The sequence below is a fragment of the Geotrypetes seraphini genome, chromosome 6 (assembly GCF_902459505.1).
Source record: "Geotrypetes seraphini chromosome 6, aGeoSer1.1, whole genome shotgun sequence".
Taxonomy (NCBI): Eukaryota; Metazoa; Chordata; class Amphibia; order Gymnophiona; family Dermophiidae; genus Geotrypetes; species Geotrypetes seraphini.
Window position 1 is genome coordinate 14,017,385 of NC_047089.1, and position 18,192 is coordinate 14,035,576.

The 18,192-nt window shown below is 46.2% G+C and overlaps 1 protein-coding gene across 3 annotated transcripts in view; it reads right to left on the bottom strand.

Annotated features, from left to right (window-relative positions):
* WNT11 (Wnt family member 11) overlaps window positions 1-18,192 on the bottom strand; it is a 156,679-nt gene that overhangs the window by 58,460 nt on the left and 80,027 nt on the right. For all 3 annotated transcript variants that reach the window (XM_033947704.1, XM_033947707.1, XM_033947706.1), the window contains exon 5: window positions 17,557-17,849. In XM_033947704.1, the coding sequence (XP_033803595.1) occupies window positions 17,557-17,849 (293 nt within the window). The remainder of the gene's footprint in view (window positions 1-17,556; window positions 17,850-18,192) is intronic.

Sequence of the window (18,192 nt, forward strand, 5' to 3'; positions counted from 1 at the left end):
CTTTCATTTAAGTTCAATTAACGGTAATTATGAGGTGCTAAGTGTCACTTAAGCTGCCTAACTTTACGTGGACTATACAGAATTTGCCAGCGTGTGTCTCTCTCTACCGCGTCATTCTGCTTTCTATTTATGAAGTACAGAATTCCTGATGGAATAATACCCCCATTCCTGATGCTCTTGCAAGACATTCCCAGCACAGTGAATAAAGGAAACCATAACACACAACAGGGGGCACTTTTAAGAGCTTCCATGCAAACCATGGCCACACCTGGGAAACGCATCAGACTCCTTTAAGAGACTTGATGGCGTGTGTTATCGCACTTATTAAAATAATTGTGGAATTATAAAAGAAACAGTGCAAATATTCTTCTAAACTTACTATTAAGAGGTTTCTTCTACCAAATATTTTTGGTTATTGTTGTTGAGCGTGGTTTGAATAGATATTAGAGTGGTGATGGAATGGACTGCGATAACATCACTTTGTTGCCAAGCATTGGCTCACTTCAGTGGCTTCATGACAAACGTGCTACACCGAGCGACGCGCAGAGAACCGAAACCTCTGCTTTCTGGGCTCTCCTGAAGCCAGAGTGCTGCAGAGGCAACAAGCGCAGCTCTGGAGAAAAGAGCTTCCAGCTCTTTCTCAGCGGCGACATCTAGTGGCCACACCTTGTGGCCACACAAAGGGTTCATTGTTGGCTCATTCTCAAAGGGAACTGCAATTTGTGGCCACCAGGCGAAGGTTCATGGCTCTGTAGCCCAATAGAGGTCGATTCTGATTGAGCTGGAAGCCCACAGGAAAAGAAGAAATTGCTCAGCAAAATGATAAATAATAATAATTACTGCTAAGAGAGTGGTTGAAATCTGGAACGCTCTTCCGGAGGCTGTTATAGGGGAAAACACCCTCCAGGGATTCAAGACAAAGTAGATAAAGACAGGTTGTTCACCCTCTCCAAGGTAGAGAGAACGAGAGGGCACTCTCTAAAATTGAAAGGGGATAGATTTCGTACAAACGTAAGGAGGTTCTTCTTCACCCAGAGAGTGGTAGAAAACTGGAAGGCTCTTCCGGAGTCTGTCATAGGGGAAAACAACCCTCCAGGGATTCAAGACAAAGTTAGACAAGTTCCTGCTGAACCGGAACGTACACAGGTAGGGCTAGTCTCAGTTAGGGCACTGGTCTTTGACCTAGGGGCCGCCGCATGAGCGGACTGCTGGGCACGATGGACCACTGCTCCGACCCAGCAGCAGCAATTCTTATGACATCTTGCAGCGATAATCGAACATTCTGCAAGACGTCCTGGACAGAACTTAGATCTTTGGATCCAGACCTGTTTTAGAAGCATCTAAGTGCCACAAAGGTGGCCAAACTGACTGGCTGACCACCGCATGCATCATGGTAAAATACCCTCACACTTCCACCACCCAAAAATGAGAGCAAAAAGGTACCTACCTGGCTCTAGAACAGCTGCATCTGCTATGGGGAAGCCTAGTAGATAATCAGGTGTGTAGAGTTACCTGTTGGGTGGGCCAGTGAACCATAGAGAGGATGACCCAGGCCCATAAGGCACTCTAACCACAACATCTATGGCATTAAGTAGGAGCCCACCAAAACCCACCCAAATCCTATTATACTTCCATATAGGTGCCACCTGCAGCCATAAGGGCTATTGGGGTGATACACAGTTGGGTATAGTAGGTTTGGGGAAAGGTTTGGAGGGCTCACCATAAATTATAAGGGGGTTATGGTGAGATATACATCCGACACCCTTTATGTTAACTTCACATCAGTGCACTCTAAGGTGCCCCCACTGCTCTGTTGGGATGTCTATCTGGCCAAGCCAATTCTATGCTGGCCCCTCCCACATCCAAATGGCTGGATTATGACCTTTTTTTGTATTCAAAAATGGGCAAAAAAGTTAAGACGTCCTAAAGGTCAAGTTTTCCAAATAGGTCATTAAAAAAAAAAGGGATGGCTAGCGGTTTCGAAAATGGATGCTTTCCCGCCCTGATATTTGAACATCTTGCGGGATACGTCCAAAGTCAGACTTATCAGCTTCTATACCGCAGGGCTTAAAAATTATACAATTGAATAAGAAAACTTAGTTCCCAGATATTTGGCAAACAGGTATGTTTTTAGGCGTTTCCTAAATTCTAAATAAGTACTGGAAGTCACGATCAATCGGTCTAAATCCTTACCCCATAAGGCTGCCTGGTCAGACAATAGACGTTGGTGATTCTTTTTAAGTATACATCCTAGTTTCAGCTACCAGGTAAAATCACAATTATAACTGACAGCACCCTTCAATAAATTCTGTGGCATGAAGTCTGGATTCTCTATAGCAGTGTTCTTCAGCTGCCGGTCTGTGAACCAGTGTCGGTCCGCAGAAATTTTCTGCTGGTCCACAGGGCCGTCACGTCCACCGGGCAGAAGACTGTGTTCTTCAGCCGCTGGTCCACGGTGCAATCAACGCGGTGTCTTTGGGCTGGCTCCCTGAGTGCTGCAGTGCACAAAGCCGTCGGAAAAGGCTCCTATGCGCGTCCTGCGCCTGAACTGGAAGCTTTCTCTCGGACGTCGCAAACATCAGAGGGAAGGCTTCCAGACGAGGTGCGGGATGCGAACGAGGAGCCGCTGCCCACAGCTTTGTGCAATGCAGTACTCAGGGAGCCGGCCCGAAGACGCCGTGTAGATCGCACCGTGGACTGGCCCTAAGATAACACTGAGGGGGGGGGAGGGGGAGGCAGGCCAGAAGGCAAGGCATAGCATGGAGGGAGAGAGACAATAACGGTAGGGGGAATGCTTTTATTTTTTTTATTTAGTGATTGATTTGTCTGTTCAGGAAGAAATGCATTTGTTTCTTTTCCTCTGGGGTTGTACTGCTTGCAGAGTCTCGCATCTTAGGGTTTGTTTGTGAATATTAGTACTTTTAGTTTTTGGTCCTGCATTTGCATGGTAGAAATTAATGTTGAAAAGCATACAGTGTGCTTTGTGTATTTTAATTTTGTGGTTAACCATGTTATGTGTTGCAAATAACGTTTATATTGAGTGTGTGTATATATGAAAAATGAATGGAAAAACTGGTGTTATAATTAGTACTATTATGGGGGCGGGGTCTGGGGCGGAGACTGGGTAGAGATGGGCACGACTTAGCCCAGTGTTCTTCAACTGCCGGTCCGTGGACCGGTGCCGGTCTACAAAATAATTATTTTATTTCCGCCGGTCCATAGGTGTCAAAAGGTTGAAGAACACTGCTCTATAGGACTGAGAAGAACCCTCAATATGAACCCTGCAGCTCCAGTCCTCTATCGCAAACTCCACATTCCTTCAACACGTCATACAAAAATAGTCAAATTGTAATTATGACCTCAGGAGCAGCATACACTCCTACCACTGCCAATCACTTTGATTAAATCAAATGGGTGTTTGTGTGGCGACTCTTTAGGATGAGGGGACCACTAGTCGAGCATTTTTAATTTAAGTGCCAAAGGCCTGCTTTCAAATAGAGCCAGATGCTTTTCAAAATAATACAAAAGCCTGCAATGACACATTCAAAAACTATAAGGCAAACTTGCTAAAACATAAAAGCTCTATTCCCCCCCCCCCCCTGAAAAGACAGCATTATAAATATTGCACTGAATTCTAGAGCACCGATACACCTACTACTGAAAAACTAGAACAAGCTGAACTGTTACAGAGTGCAGGAACCAAACAAGGAGACCGAAGAAACGATGTCGTTGATGCCGGCACTTGATACGTTGTTTAAAGGATATATCCACCTTTGTTCTAAAAGAACGGGCCATGTTTCGATTAGAACATCTTCCTCAGGGGTCCAAAGTTTGCCTTTGGGATGAACTTAGTGGAGCACAATAATGTATAAAAATGACTAGGGCCTTTGAGGAGTAATCGTGTGTGGGCAATCAGCGTAGTGTGGATCGCCTTGTTTTGAAGATCACCGACCATTTTCGTAGCCTTCCTCTGGACCGACTCCATCCTTTTTATATCTTTTTGAAGGTGGGGCCTCCATAATTGCACACAATATTCTAAATGAGGTCTCACCAAAGTCTTATACAGAGGCATCAATACCTCCTTTTTCCTACTGGCCATGCCTCAGATATGGACAATCTAGGCCTAGGTTCTCTAAACTTACCGATCCTGTAAGGATGGACGCAAAACAAGTTTTACTGGTTTTGCGATCGTTCCTGTTCCCCGGCCCGATTTACTAAACTGCTGTCCAATTAATCTCCTATCCAATCCGATCCACCCATGCAAATTAGTAAAACCCCATGCATAATAGCCAAGCGACTGATTCACTAACAATTGCTTGGCTATTTTGAATCGGGTTTTACTATCCTAAAACCCGACTGCTGCAGACCTGTCAGTAACTGTGTTACCAACAGGTCTGCCTGGGATTTTTTTTTTTTTTTTTAATGGCACTGATATTTTGCGTGTATTACCCATGCAAAGTCTCTGGCCAATAAAAAAAAAAAGAAAAAAGCCTCCCCCCCCCCGACAATGTGCTCCCCCTCCCCGAACCCAAAAAGTGGCAGAAGAAATGCCCATACCCTCCCGTCATCGGACCCTCCCTTTAGATATGGCAGGAGGAATGCCCACTCCCTCCTGCCGTCGGGACCCCTCCCCCCCCCACAGCCACTGCACTCGCTGTCGGCCCAGCGCACCCCACCACCGGTATGGCAGGAGGGATGCCCACTCCCTCCTGCCATCGGGACGCCCACCCCCACCGTCGGACTGTCACCTTCATTTTTTTCTACTAGGTAGATTCTTTCAGGACAGGGTAAAATGAAGATCCCACGGACCTCACGGATCTGAACCGTATGACCTTAAAAAGAAAGCGGCCGTGGCATGGGGTCCACAGGGATCCTTGTTTTAACTCCCGTAGACCTCACGGATTCCGCTCACCCCACATATCTTCATCTTAAACCCTCCAGTGGGATCCATGAGGTTCACAGGAGTTAAAACGAGGAACCGTACAGTAAGCAAGATCCGTGAAGGCCTGCAGGAGGTAAAAACCAAGGATCCCTGCGGATCCCACGCCATGGCCGCTTTCTTTTTCAGGCCATGTGCGTTTAGTTCTGTGGGGTCCTTGAGATCCTCTTTTTAAATTCTACTTTTGCTGGCTTTTTTTCTGTTGGCAGTCGGGATTGCTAGTACTGAATACTGGAGTCTCACCCTAGTTCTCCCTTTTGTTGTACCCAGCTTTTCTGCACCCCAGTATCCCAAATGCCTTCTACCTGGAGGCCTCACAGATCCAACAGAGCTAAAGTGCACGGCCTTAAAGAGAGGCCGTGACGTGGGGTCCGCAGAGATCCTTGTTTTAACTCCTGCAGACCTCACGGATCCGTGGGCAGATTTTTTTTAGGGGCGGGCAGTTAAGATCCGCAAGGTCCATGTTTAACCAGTCCCGGTGCTTTCTGCTATTGCAATATATGGACAGCAAAATAATTATTTACCAGTTCATTTGTAGGCTGCAAAAGATTTTTGCTTTTTTTTAGAGAGAGAAAGATGCCCATGCTTTATACTACAGATGTGCAAAAAAAAAAAAACCCAAAACAACCCAAAATGAGAAGGTAGGGATTAGAATAAGCTTCATCTGTTCAAGAAAATTAAATCTGATCACTCTGCTTCTCAACATCCAACTGATCTCTGATTGACAAAACACATGCGGTGAATCAAAGCATTTCCTCTTTCTGTTGCTCAAAAAGCAAGGAGATAGAAATACAACTCCCGTACCGATCCCTAATTACAAGAGAATTCCCATAAAGAGGATTATGGCAGGAGTTAAGACATGATCCCATGGCACGCTATACAAGGTGCTCGCTGTACCGGAGGAAATGAGCAGGTGCACAGGGTTTACGGGTCTTACAAAAGAAAGAAAATATCCCTGCCTTGCATTGGTGTCACCTGCCCAGGATAGGATTAAAAAAAAAAAAAAAATCCTGGCTACCAACCAAGACACCCTGGTTTAAGATTCAGACACAGATTAGCATGTAATGTTTAGTCTCTGGGACAGAGTACAAATCCATTGTGGAATTTAAAAAACGCTCCCCCCCCCTCCCCCAAACACCCCATCAGCACAAAAAAAAAAAAAAAAAATTAATAGTTTTATCTTTTGCTCTGACACGTGCTGTATGGCATTTTTCACTGCACAGAGGATACATAAAAATGAGACAATGTCACTAGCCTCAAACAGCAAGCACACAGAACTACAGAGTTCAGAGTAAACATGAGAAAATGCTTCCTTAATTTGACTTTTACAGAGGGGCGCGAGTATGTGACTACCCAGGCATGTGGAACTGGTGACTCCATGGTGCACGAAGACTTCTCATAAATCATGATTCTTCTCAGACCTGGAGAGGTTGCTGAGGAGGCAGGAGCTGAATGGACACAGCTTCCAGCCAGAGAATAGTTCAACTCTGGAACAAGTTGCCAGAGGTTGTGGTAAGAGCGAACAACGTTGCCGATTTTAAGAAAGGTTTGGACAAGTTCCTGGAGGAAAAGTCCATAGTCTGCTGTTGAGACAGACATGGTGGAAGCCACTGCTTGCCCTGGATTGGTAGCATGGAATGTTGTTACTCCTTGGATTTAGGACAATCAAGCCATTGTAACATCACTGCTGAGGTTGGCTCTGAGGCACTGTGGAATGAGGCATTATGACATCACAATCTCAGCTCTGGAATGTTGCTCTCATTGGGGTTCCGGAATGTTGCTATTCTTTGAGATGCTGGATTCCGGAACCCTGTAACTATTTGGGGTTCTGGAATGTTGCTACTATTTGGGTTTTTGTCAGGTTCTAGTGACCTGGATTGGCCACCGTGAGGAGGGGCTACTGGGCTAGATGGACCATTGTTCTGACCCAGTAAGGCTATTCTTATGCGTCCCCTGCCCTCCTGTCTCCGATTGATTCTGCTGAGCTGAATGAGCCAAACAACAGCAAGAGAAGCAACCAGGGGGATAAAGGGGTAGGAAGGGGAGGGTAGAGGAGAGGAAATAACAGTGTGTAGGGGACCCAGGGGAGAGGAAGAAAATGAAAAGAGGTGAGAAGAGGGAGCGAGAGTTAAGAGTGCCAGTGATGGACAGTGGGGGGAAGCAAAAGAGATGGGTGAGCAAGGGAAAGGAGACTTTTATACTGCCTTGTTGTCACTTTTGGCCACTGGAGGATTAAGTGACTCGCCCAGGGTCACAGGGAGCAGCTCTATCAGTTAGCCAGACCTTCAGTATGGCAATGCTTAGGTTCTTATGTTTGCCCAAGTGTAGGATAATTAAGCTATTGTGACATCACTACTGAGACTGGCTCTTAGGTATTGGTGGAAAGAGGAATTATGACATCACAGTCGAGCTCTAGAATGTTGCTACTCTTTGGGTTTCTGGCAGGTATTTGTGACCTGAATTGGCCATTGTTGGAAATAGGGCACTGGGCTTGATAGACCTTTGATCTGCCCAGTAAGCAATGCTTAGGGTCTTATGTTCTAAGCATCCTGTGTCATTCTTTAGTGTCTATCTCAACCTCGGTTCTTCTCCACCAGCGTTCTTCAATGCCAGGCTTGAGGGTCAGTGGTTGTGCCCATTCATACTCTGATTCTTATGTGAGCCAAGTATAGGCTAATGAAGCCATTGTGACATCACTGCTGAGGTTGGCTCTTAGGCATTGGTGGAATGAGGCATTATGATATCACAATACCAGCTCTGGATACCAGAGACTGTCATTCTTTAGTGTCTATCTCAACCTCGGTGCTTCTCCACCAGCAATCTTCAATGCAAGGTTTGAGGGCCCATGGCTGGGCCCATTCAAACTCTGATTCTTATGTGAGCCAAGTATAGGCTAATGAAGCCATTGTGACATCACTGCTGAGGTTGGCTCTTAGGCATTGGTGGAATGAGGCATTATGACATCACAATACCAGCTCTGGATACCAGAGACTGTCATTCTTTAGTGTCTATCTCAACCTCGGTGCTTCTCCACCAGCAATCTTCAATGCAAGGTTTGAGGGCCCATGGCTGGGCCCATTCAAACTCTGATTCTTATGTGAGCCAAGTATAGGCTAATGAAGCCATTGTGACATCACTGCTGAGGTTGGCTCTTAGGCATTGGTGGAATGAGGCATTATGACATCACAATACCAGCTCTGGATACCAGAGACTGTCATTCTTTAGTGTCTATCTCAACCTCGGTGCTTCTCCACCAGCAATCTTCAATGCAAGGTTTGAGGGCCCATGGCTGGGCCCATTCAAACTCTGATTCTTATGTGAGCCAAGTATAGGCTAATGAAGCCATTGTGACATCACTGCTGAGGTTGGCTCTTAGGCATTGGTGGAATGAGGCATTATGACATCACAATACCAGCTCTGGATACCAGAGACTGTCATTCTTTAGTGTCTATCTCAACCTCGGTGCTTCTCCACCAGCAATCTTCAATGCAAGGTTTGAGGGCCCATGGCTGGGCCCATTCAAACTCTGATTCTTATGTGAGCCAAGTATAGGCTAATGAAGCCATTGTGACATCACTGCTGAGGTTGGCTCTTAGGCATTGGTGGAATGAGGCATTATGACATCACAATACCAGCTCTGGATACCAGAGACTGTCATTCTTTAGTGTCTATCTCAACCTCGGTGCTTCTCCACCAGCAATCTTCAATGCAAGGTTTGAGGGCCCATGGCTGGGCCCATTCAAACTCTGATTCTTATGTGAGCCAAGTATAGGCTAATGAAGCCATTGTGACATCACTGCTGAGGTTGGCTCTTAGGCATTGGTGGAATGAGGCATTATGAAATCACAATACCAGCTCTGGATACCAGAGACTGCCATTCTTTAGTGTCTATCTCAACCTTGGTCCTTCTCCACCAGCGTTCTTCAGTGCAAGGCTTGAGGGTTAGTGGCTGGGCCCGTTCAGACTCCGATTCTTCCCTCGCTCCTTTAAGAATGACATGGGGATGGTTTCTCGCGGTTATCCGTGGGAATGGAAACAGTGACGAATTTTGTCACTGTTGTTCTCTAGACGATTATCAGCACTAATTTACCCGCCAAACGTACACGTCTAACTTCAGATGCACTTTATAGAATTGTGTGTGTGGGGGGGAGGGGGGGATGCCATTTTGTGTCAGGGGATAGGAAAGGACTGCATCTTGCAGTTAAACCTGGCCGACAGCGCAGTAGTTCATATAATTTAAAGCGGTGTATTTGTTTACTTTGTATGTTATCTGCTGGTATAGATAATGTAGCAACATTCGTTCTGCTTTTGCCGCATCATAGTCCTCTCAAATATACTGGGAATGCCACCAGCCGTTGACCTAGAAGTTTTGCAGTTACTGTGCATTCGTTTGGGCGGAATTACTACATAACTGCAAAACCTTACCACGTTTTTCTAAATAGGGGCCTTAAGGACAGGAATAGATACAAGAATCTGGGGGAGGGGGAGCGGAAAGATGATGAGCATGTGGGTAAGACAGAACAAAGGGTGAGAGGAGATGGAGAAGTATTCGAGGGAAGAGTAAAGGCAGGAGGATGGGGACGAGCAATGGGGAAGAAAGCACAGGGGCAAGAAGAGAGGAAGCAAACGAGGAACAATGTAAGGAGAGCAGGTAGGAAGAGGCAAGAAGAGGAAAAAGAAAGGGGCAGACAAGGAAGGAAGAGAAAGTTTGAAACTGCTCACTGCTGAAGGAATAAGACAAAGATATAGAATTAAAACGTAAAATTAAAAAAAGGAAGACACACAAGAATGAGGAAGAGCCATGTGAAATCCAAAAAGTCAGGACGGAGACACTACAGCTTAGAAAGTGTGTTATTATCTCAAGGTGATTAAGAGGAAAATAGTTCTGCCACAGCAAGGAGGAAGAAGAAAGGAAAGTGTGCAACCCACCCCATAGCCTGGTTAATCTCAGGGTGAACAGAATTAAGCTGAGAGTGTGCCAGATTCTTGGAATAACCTACCAGCAAAATTGGTTTGTTTCATATGGGAATAGCTAACATTGAAGATAGACATACTTAAGCTAGCCTGTGGTAGGCCTTTTTATATATTCTTCAAGTCTCTTGGAAACATCCATATTAGACCCAATTTGCTCTAAAATCCTTGGATATAGGAGAATTAAGCCACTGTAACATCACTGCTGAGGTTGGCTCTGAGGCACTGTGGAATGAGGCATTATGACATCACAATCTCAGCTCTGGAATGTTGCTCTTATTGAGGTTCCGGAATCTTGCTATTCTTTGAGATGCTGGAATGTTGCTACTCTTTGGGTTTTGGCCAGGTACTAGTGATCTGGATTTGCCTCCGTGAGAATGGGCTATTGGGCTTGATGGACCATTGGTCTGACCCAGTATGGCTATTCTTATGCTCTTACGTGTACCAAGTATAGGACAATCAAGCCATTGTGACATCACTGATAAGGTTGGTCCCGAGGCATTGGTGGAATGAGGCATTATGACGTCACAATCTCAGCTCTGGAATGTTGCTCTCATTGGGGTTCCGGAATCTTGCTATTCTTTGAGATGCTGGAATGTTGCTACTCTTTGGGTTTTGGCCAAGTACTAGTGACCTGGATTTGCCTCTGTGAGAATGGGCTATTGGGCTTGATGGACCATTGGTCTGACCCAGTATGGCTATTCTTATGCTCTTACGTGTGCCAAGTATAGGACAATCAAGCCATTGTGACATCACTGATAAGGTTGGTCCTGAGGCATTGGTGGAATGAGGCATTATGATGTCACAATCTCAGCTCTGGAATGTTGCTCTCATTAGGGTTCTGGAATCTTTTGTTACTATTTTGGATGCCAGAATCTTACTATTCTTTAGTATTCTGAATGGAATATCGCTACTCTTTGGGTTTTGGCTAGGTACCAGTGACCTGGATTGGCCTACATGAGAATGGGCTACTGGGCTTGATGGACCATTGGTCTGACCCAGTATGGCTATTCTTATGTTCTTACGTGAGCCAAGTATAGGACAATCAAGCCATTGTGACATCACTGCTGAGGTTGGCTCCAAGGCACTGTGGAATGAGGCATTATGACATCACAATCTCAGCTCTGGAATGTTGCTCTCATTGGGGTTCCGGAATCTTGCTATTCTTTGAGATGCTGGAATGTTGCTACTTTTTGGGTTTTGACCTGGATTGGCCACTGTGAGAACGGGCTACTGCACTTGATGGACCATTGGTCTGACCCAGTAAGGCTATTCTTATATTCTTATGATAAGGGTGGAAAGGACATACAGTGAAATCAGGCAGCTCTAGTACTGGTATTTTACTTCCAATATGACTCCCTCCCCCCAGCCCTAACAACATGGTGCTTAGCCTTTGTAGAACCACATTAAACGTTCTGCCAGGCCATTACAGTTTGGAGCCAAATAAATCATCTCTAACCAGATTTGTGAGGAGACTAGTCATAAGAGTGGTATCAATGCCAAAATAAGCAATAATTCTTACAAGTACAGTAAAACCAAATAATTCTTGGAGACCTACATCTGGCCAGCCGGTGCCACGCCAAGTGAAAACAAGTCACATCTTTCCTTTCACAAAGAATTACACTGAGGCATCTAAAGAACAAGAGGAGGAAAACCTGTCTGCAAAAGAACAAATGAACAATGAGCAGAACAGGGCACAAACTAGCAGGCAGGGACCCAATGGACTGATGGCGAAGGTATCTCTCGATCCGCTCCTGGAGGCACATTTCAGCAGTCTGGTTTTCAACAAAGTCATTGAGTGTAGCAGGTTTCCGGGTCCTGCCGCATCTGTGCAGAACGAACCGACGTTTCAGCCATCATGCTGTGGCTTTCTTCAGGGTCTTCTGCAGTGAGGTCTGCAGTGTGTCTTTATATATAGTGGGCTCACGGACCTGATTGAGACAGCCCCCCCCCACTGTCTTCCCCATGTCCTTTCAGCATCCTTCTCCCCCCCCCACCGTCTTCCTCATGTCCTTTCAGCGTCCTTCTCCACCCCTCTGTCTTCCCCATGTGCTTTCATCTCCTTCTCCCCCCTCTGTCTTCCCCAGTGCTTTCAGCGTCCTTCTCCCCCCTCAGTTTTACCCATTTCCCTTAAGCGTCTTTTCCTCTCCACTCCTCCTTTCCTCCCTCCCTGCCACTTACCTTCATGGCGCTTCCCTACCCGACCGACAACAGAACAGGCCCGGTCCGACAAACCTCCCTGCCCTGAATCCAGCTGCTGTAAGAAGGTAATTTAGATTTGCGGCTACAGGGCAGGGAGGTTTGTCGGACTGGGCCTGTTGTCGGTCAGTCGGTCGGGGGAAAGCGCCACGAAAGTAAGGGTATCTGGCCGGCTCTGCACCACTCCTAAGGTGCCCCGAGGTGGACTGCCCCCTCCCCCCTTGGTACGCCAATGCCTTTGCCTTGAATTTATTCTACCTGCCCTGCCGTAGCAAACAGCCGACCGGAAGTCTTCCTGATGTCAGCGCTGACGTCGGAGGGAGGGAGAACTTTGCTTAAGCCCTCCCTCCAACGTCAGCGCTGACATCGTGGAAGACTTCCGGTCGGCTGTGTGCTGCTGCAGGACAGGTAGGGAAAAGAAGACGAGCCTTGTGGCTCGAGTACATCGGAACCCCGCACGAATCCCGTGACCCTAGGGGCGTCCCCACGGGATCCCCGCGACCCTAGGGGGTGTCCCCATGGGATCCCCGTGACCCTAGGGGGCATCCCCACAGGATCCCCGTGACCCAAAGGGGGAACCCACAGGATCCCCGTTGGATTCCCGTCGTTCCCGTTCCCGTGCAGCTCTCTAGTCCGGACAGCTTTTCAAAACCTGGCACTTTGTCCGGGTTTTGAAAAGCCTCCTCAAATCGCATTGGGCAGCGGGGGCAGGGCTAGGGTGGGACTTGGGGCAAGAATAGAGCGGGGATGGGACGGAACTCGGAGGGCCTGGAGGCGGATCTAGGGCAGTCCGGATTTTTCTATTGAAAAATCTGGAAACCCCAATCTAGATAGCGATTCTAAATATCTGTTTTTTTGTTTTTTTTTTAATCATTGTGGCGATGCTTTAAAAAATAAAAGGTAGACCACAGCAGTTGAGCATTGACACGGTAACAACCCACAGTGCGTACGGCCTAGATGAGATGAAATCACCAAAGCAAAGAACAGCCCGTCTGGCATGACACACACAGAGACGAGTTTGATGACAGGAGCGGAGCTTTCAAGAGGGCAACAGAGAGACATGAGATTAGACAGACCTGGCTAATTTTGTCCGTAAAATCCAGTGATCTTGAATTGGCAGCAGAACCTTCATCAGACAGCGGTGCGCGTTAACGAAAGGAGGTGTGGCGTGAGAAAAGCAGGGAAGGCGATCGAGGAGACAAGCAGCAGGAATCTGCAGATGCCAGAAGCAGGGAGGTCAGCCAGAGAACTACTGCAGTAGTCAACCTTAACAGATGCAAAGAGCTTGCAGGAACACACAGAGCCTACAAGTCCGTCAAAGGTTTAATATATGCTATGAGAAGTGAAAGATAAGGCAGGGTCATACATAATACCCAGAGTCTGTGCCAAGTCAGAACACTGACAGAGGTTGTCGGGTCAATCGATTCAAATCCAGGAGTGAGTGCTTGCAACGAAACAGCTCCATTATACGAGTCACTCAATGGGAGAGCATCCAAAGATGAGGAAACGCAGCAAGAGGGAGCAGAAGATAAGAAATGATCGAAAACAAGAAATCCATGAAGGACTTAATAACTTTCAGAGGTGTAACGAGGACAGGTACAAACCTGGCCACCTTACTGGGCTGGTCTTTATCTGCCATAATTTATGTTTTTTTTAAGAACTTTATATATCGCATAACAGCCCAAAAGGATCATCTAAGCGGTTTACAATACACAATTCATATTCATTAAGAAAAGAACTCCATCAAAATAAGAAAAGGACAGATTAAGAGCAAAAGTTAAAATTTTTTAATTTCTTTTTTCATAAAATATCATCGCAAATATCTCAACAGTAACAATTCTAATAGTAAAACAATAAAACACAGATCACAGTCCCAAACTCTGCTCTAAGTTGAGAAAGCCAAGTGGAAAAAAATGTGCTTTTAAATGTCTTTTCAAAATTTATTTAGAATTCTTCTTTTCTCAAGTCTATGGGCAGATTATTCCATAACCGCGGACCTAAATAAGAGAACGCGCCATCTCTAGTTGACGCAAGATGTGCCTTCGAAACGACTGCCCTATTGTCATTCAGAGATCGTAATAAACGCCTTGGGGCGTAAAATAGCCCCAAATTAGAAAGATATGAAGGCTTTAGCTGGAATAATGCTCCGTGTGCTAACGTTAAGGGCCTGTTTTACAAAGCCTCATTAGCGGCTGCCGCGTGGCAACAGCCCCGACGCCCTTTAAATCTCTTCGGGCTTCGGGGCCGTTACCGAACTGCAGCCACTAGCGCGGCTTTGTTAAACAGGCCCTATGATCTTAAATTGGATCCTAAATTCCATTGGTAGCCAATGGAATTTTAAATACAAAGGTGTCACATGATCACGAATAAACGCCCGGCCTAGCAATCTAATTGCAGTATTCTGCACTGTCTGCAAACGCTTTGGCTTCCCCAACCCAATGCCCGCATATATTACATTGCCATAATCTAACTTTGACAATACAAAGGCACGAATTAACGTATACAATGATTTCTCATCCCCAAAATCTCGAATGGCCCAAAACCTTTAGCAACCGCGCTTGATACCTGTTCCTGAAACTGCAAATGACAATCGATTATAACCCCCCAAATATCTGAAACTGTCTACTCGTCTTATACTGCCTGTTACTAAGGCATGCTAATCGATTTAGCGCACGCTAAATGCTAACACGCCCATGGAATATAACGGGCTAATCTTTACCGCGCTCTAAATCAGTTAACGCGCCTTAGTAAAAGGGCCCCCTACGTTACCACGAACTATGATGTGCACCGACTCCTAACAACCATCAAGCCAATTCCGATGAAGAATGCTACAATAAATTCCTTCAAATGTGATTAAAAAAAAAAAAAAATCTGTTTCTTGATCTAACCCAGATGGTGTTCAGGTATTTAACTATCTAGCCAAAAAGAGGCTCTCGATCATACATGTTTTCAATCTATCACTTCTGCTAGACAGACACTTTATCTTATCAGGGCCAAGGAAGCCAAGAGTTTTCATAGGGTGATGTCAAATTTATGCATTGTCATCCATAAAATATGAGCCCAACCGTCCAAATCATTTAATTCACATTCACAACAACAGAGAAGGACTTATCACGCTCTAACCATCCTTGAAATGTAATAAAGGTGTTAGAATATGTGTAACTGGCAGCCTCTGTACTGAAAACTAGTCATGGACAGCTAGCAATATGCATGTGTATTTAATCAATCGTTTACCCTTCAAGCCACTACTTTTTCTTCATTTTTTAAAAAAATTTTCAATGCATTGAACGGTGTGCTTTTATCGCAGCCTGGGTCAAACACGACAACCCGTATCAATGAACACCGATCCGCTTAATACCGTCGCTTATCTGAGAGAGTCGAATACTGCAGCCGGAGTGGGAATACACTACTTGGCAAAAAAGCAACCCAAAACCTCAAGAATCCACTGGATAAAAGGACGACAGCAGACAAAATGCGATGTTCAAAGAAAACCGGAACAGTGGAAATAGCTGATCCAGCGATTGCCAGGTGTTATTAGCATATGAAACATGGAGCCCCCATATGCTATATCAAGATATCCAATGAATGATCCCGCTCCAGCTCACCAGCTGAAGTTTATTACACTGCTACAAACTGGACCGGCAACTCACCAACCTGCTGACTTCAACCACAGACTAAAAAACCTTCAAGAAAGAAACAAAAACCCTGCTCTTCAAAAAATACATAAAACCAATATAACACAACCAATAATCCAGCCAACACTACCAACTATCCCTCAGCAATTTAGATAATGTTCAAGCTATTCCGAAATACTACTTCATACCTCTTCAATATGTACTTCTTAAAATCATAGCAATTCATATGTAATCCGCTTTGAACCGCAAGGTAAAGGCGGAATAGAAATCACTAATGTAATATAATGTAATGTAATATCTCACCATCGTCAGCCTTTGTTGGCTATAATGAGTTGCATTGGGACTACTGTATTCCCCCGAAATTCAAGGGGGTTCCGTTCCATGACCCCCCTGCAAATTTTGAAAAACCGGGAATGCGGTTTTTCACCTGTCAGAAGGCAGGGGAGGCAGGAGAGGGCAGCTGGAGTGCCGGCAGGTGAAGAAAATCCCTCGCGGTCTGCTCCGACCGCCTCTTCCTGTAGTATAGTCGGGCTAAACCAATCAGGAGCTGTTTTGACATGCAGCTCCTGATTGGTGTAGCCCAACTTTACTACAGGAAGAGGCGGTCGGATTAGACCGCGAATGACCGAGTCCGTGATTTGCGAACTGCGAATTCGCGGGGGGAACACTCTATTCATCGGACATATTGATATACGTAGCATACTGGAATAAAATACATATGGGACCAATGGCGTAGCGAGTGCGAGAGGCACCCAGGTCAGTGGTGTCCCTCCCGCTCCCTCATCTCCATCCCCCACCCCCTGCCATGCGTGCAGCCCACCCCCTCCCTTCCCTTACACATACCTGTTCACCGCTGCGACCAACAACTTCAACAGGCTCCTCCCGACCACGTCCCCTTCCTCTGGTGTCCCTTCCTATTTGCAGCACCCGAAAGCAATGACAGCGGGAGCCAGTGTGGTCGAGAGGAGCACGATGAAGTTGTTACTTGCAGCGGTGAATGACTAGAGGTATGGGGGGGAAGGGAAGGGGAGGAGGGCTTGGTTTTTTTTTTAGCACAGGGGTATATTTGGAGGTAAAAAGTAAGCACGCCTTGAACTAATCAGTTAGCGCAACTATATCAGAACATGATAACCGATTACTGCATAAGCCCTTGTTGCCTAGTAAACAGGTCGCGGTAAAGACTCACATGGTAATGGGCGGGGTTACCAGATTTTCCCGCTGGAAAATCCGGACCCATGGCCACGCCCCACAGGCCAGCCCAGTTCCGCCTGTGTCACATCCCGTTCCGCCCCCCCCAGCCCCGCCCTCAGATGGCATCCGCGCACGCGCGGGCGCCCCTTCCCGACGGAATTTTGGCGAGAAGCTTTTCAAAACCCGGGCAAAGTGCCAGGTTTTAAAAAGCCGTCCGGACCCCCGGACATGTCCTCAAAAATGACATGTTCGGGGAAATCCAGGCGTCTGGTAACCCTAGTAATGGGCACCCACTATTTGGGAAATTATCATGTCGTCATTAACAGGACATATGGGAAATCTAGCCATTTTTTCGGCTGCACGAAAAGTGGCCTCGGTGTGTGGGAACCCCACAAAAAAACAGCACAAGGCTGTTTTTTAGCGCAGCCCAGTAAAAGGGCCCCCTCGTCAATTTCCCAATCATTGTTCAAAGTCTCGGAATGCTTACTGAGAAGGTTACAGAATGTACACACGGTGGGTCAAGACATAAAAAAGTCCAGCAGTCCATCAAGACCGGACAGAACCCAGACGTTCAGAGAGTTCTAACCACACCTCTAAATAGAACAAATCTGCTTTGCTTACCTATCTTGTGTCCCAGGGGACCCCAGTTTTTCGTTCTTCATGCAGAAATCAGGGGAGCTCTGGAGGTACACCAACTCCGTCTCCTGGACTGGCCTGATATCGATATCCTTTGGCACTAGTTGTTTGCGCGTGCCCATGGGCCGATGGACCACTTTTGTGGCCGTGAGGTATTTCACTTTCAGATCGAGGGCAATGTCCTTCAGTTCTTGAAGGCCACGCCAGCATGTCCTAATAGAGCAGGAACCAGAAACTCCATGACACTTGCACTTCATTTCGAGAGAGGCCTTTAGGACCTAAAGAAAAAAAACAAAACCACAGGAAATAGGATGCGCTGTATTTTCAGTAAACCTATTTTTAATAAAATATTGACAATGGATTGCACATCTGGGCTGATTAGAGCTTTTGCACTCACTAAGTACTCTGAAATGCCTCCTTCCCTCTAGAACAGTGGTCTCAAACTCGCGGCCAGGGAGCCACATGTGGCCCGCCAGGTACTATTTTGAGGCCCTCGGTATGTTTACCATAATCACAAAAGTAAAATAAAACAGTTTCTTCATCATAAGTCTCTTTAGCTATAAATGACAATATTATTATTAAGACTTAGCCAAAAGGAAAGAGTTTTACCTCATGCAAAAC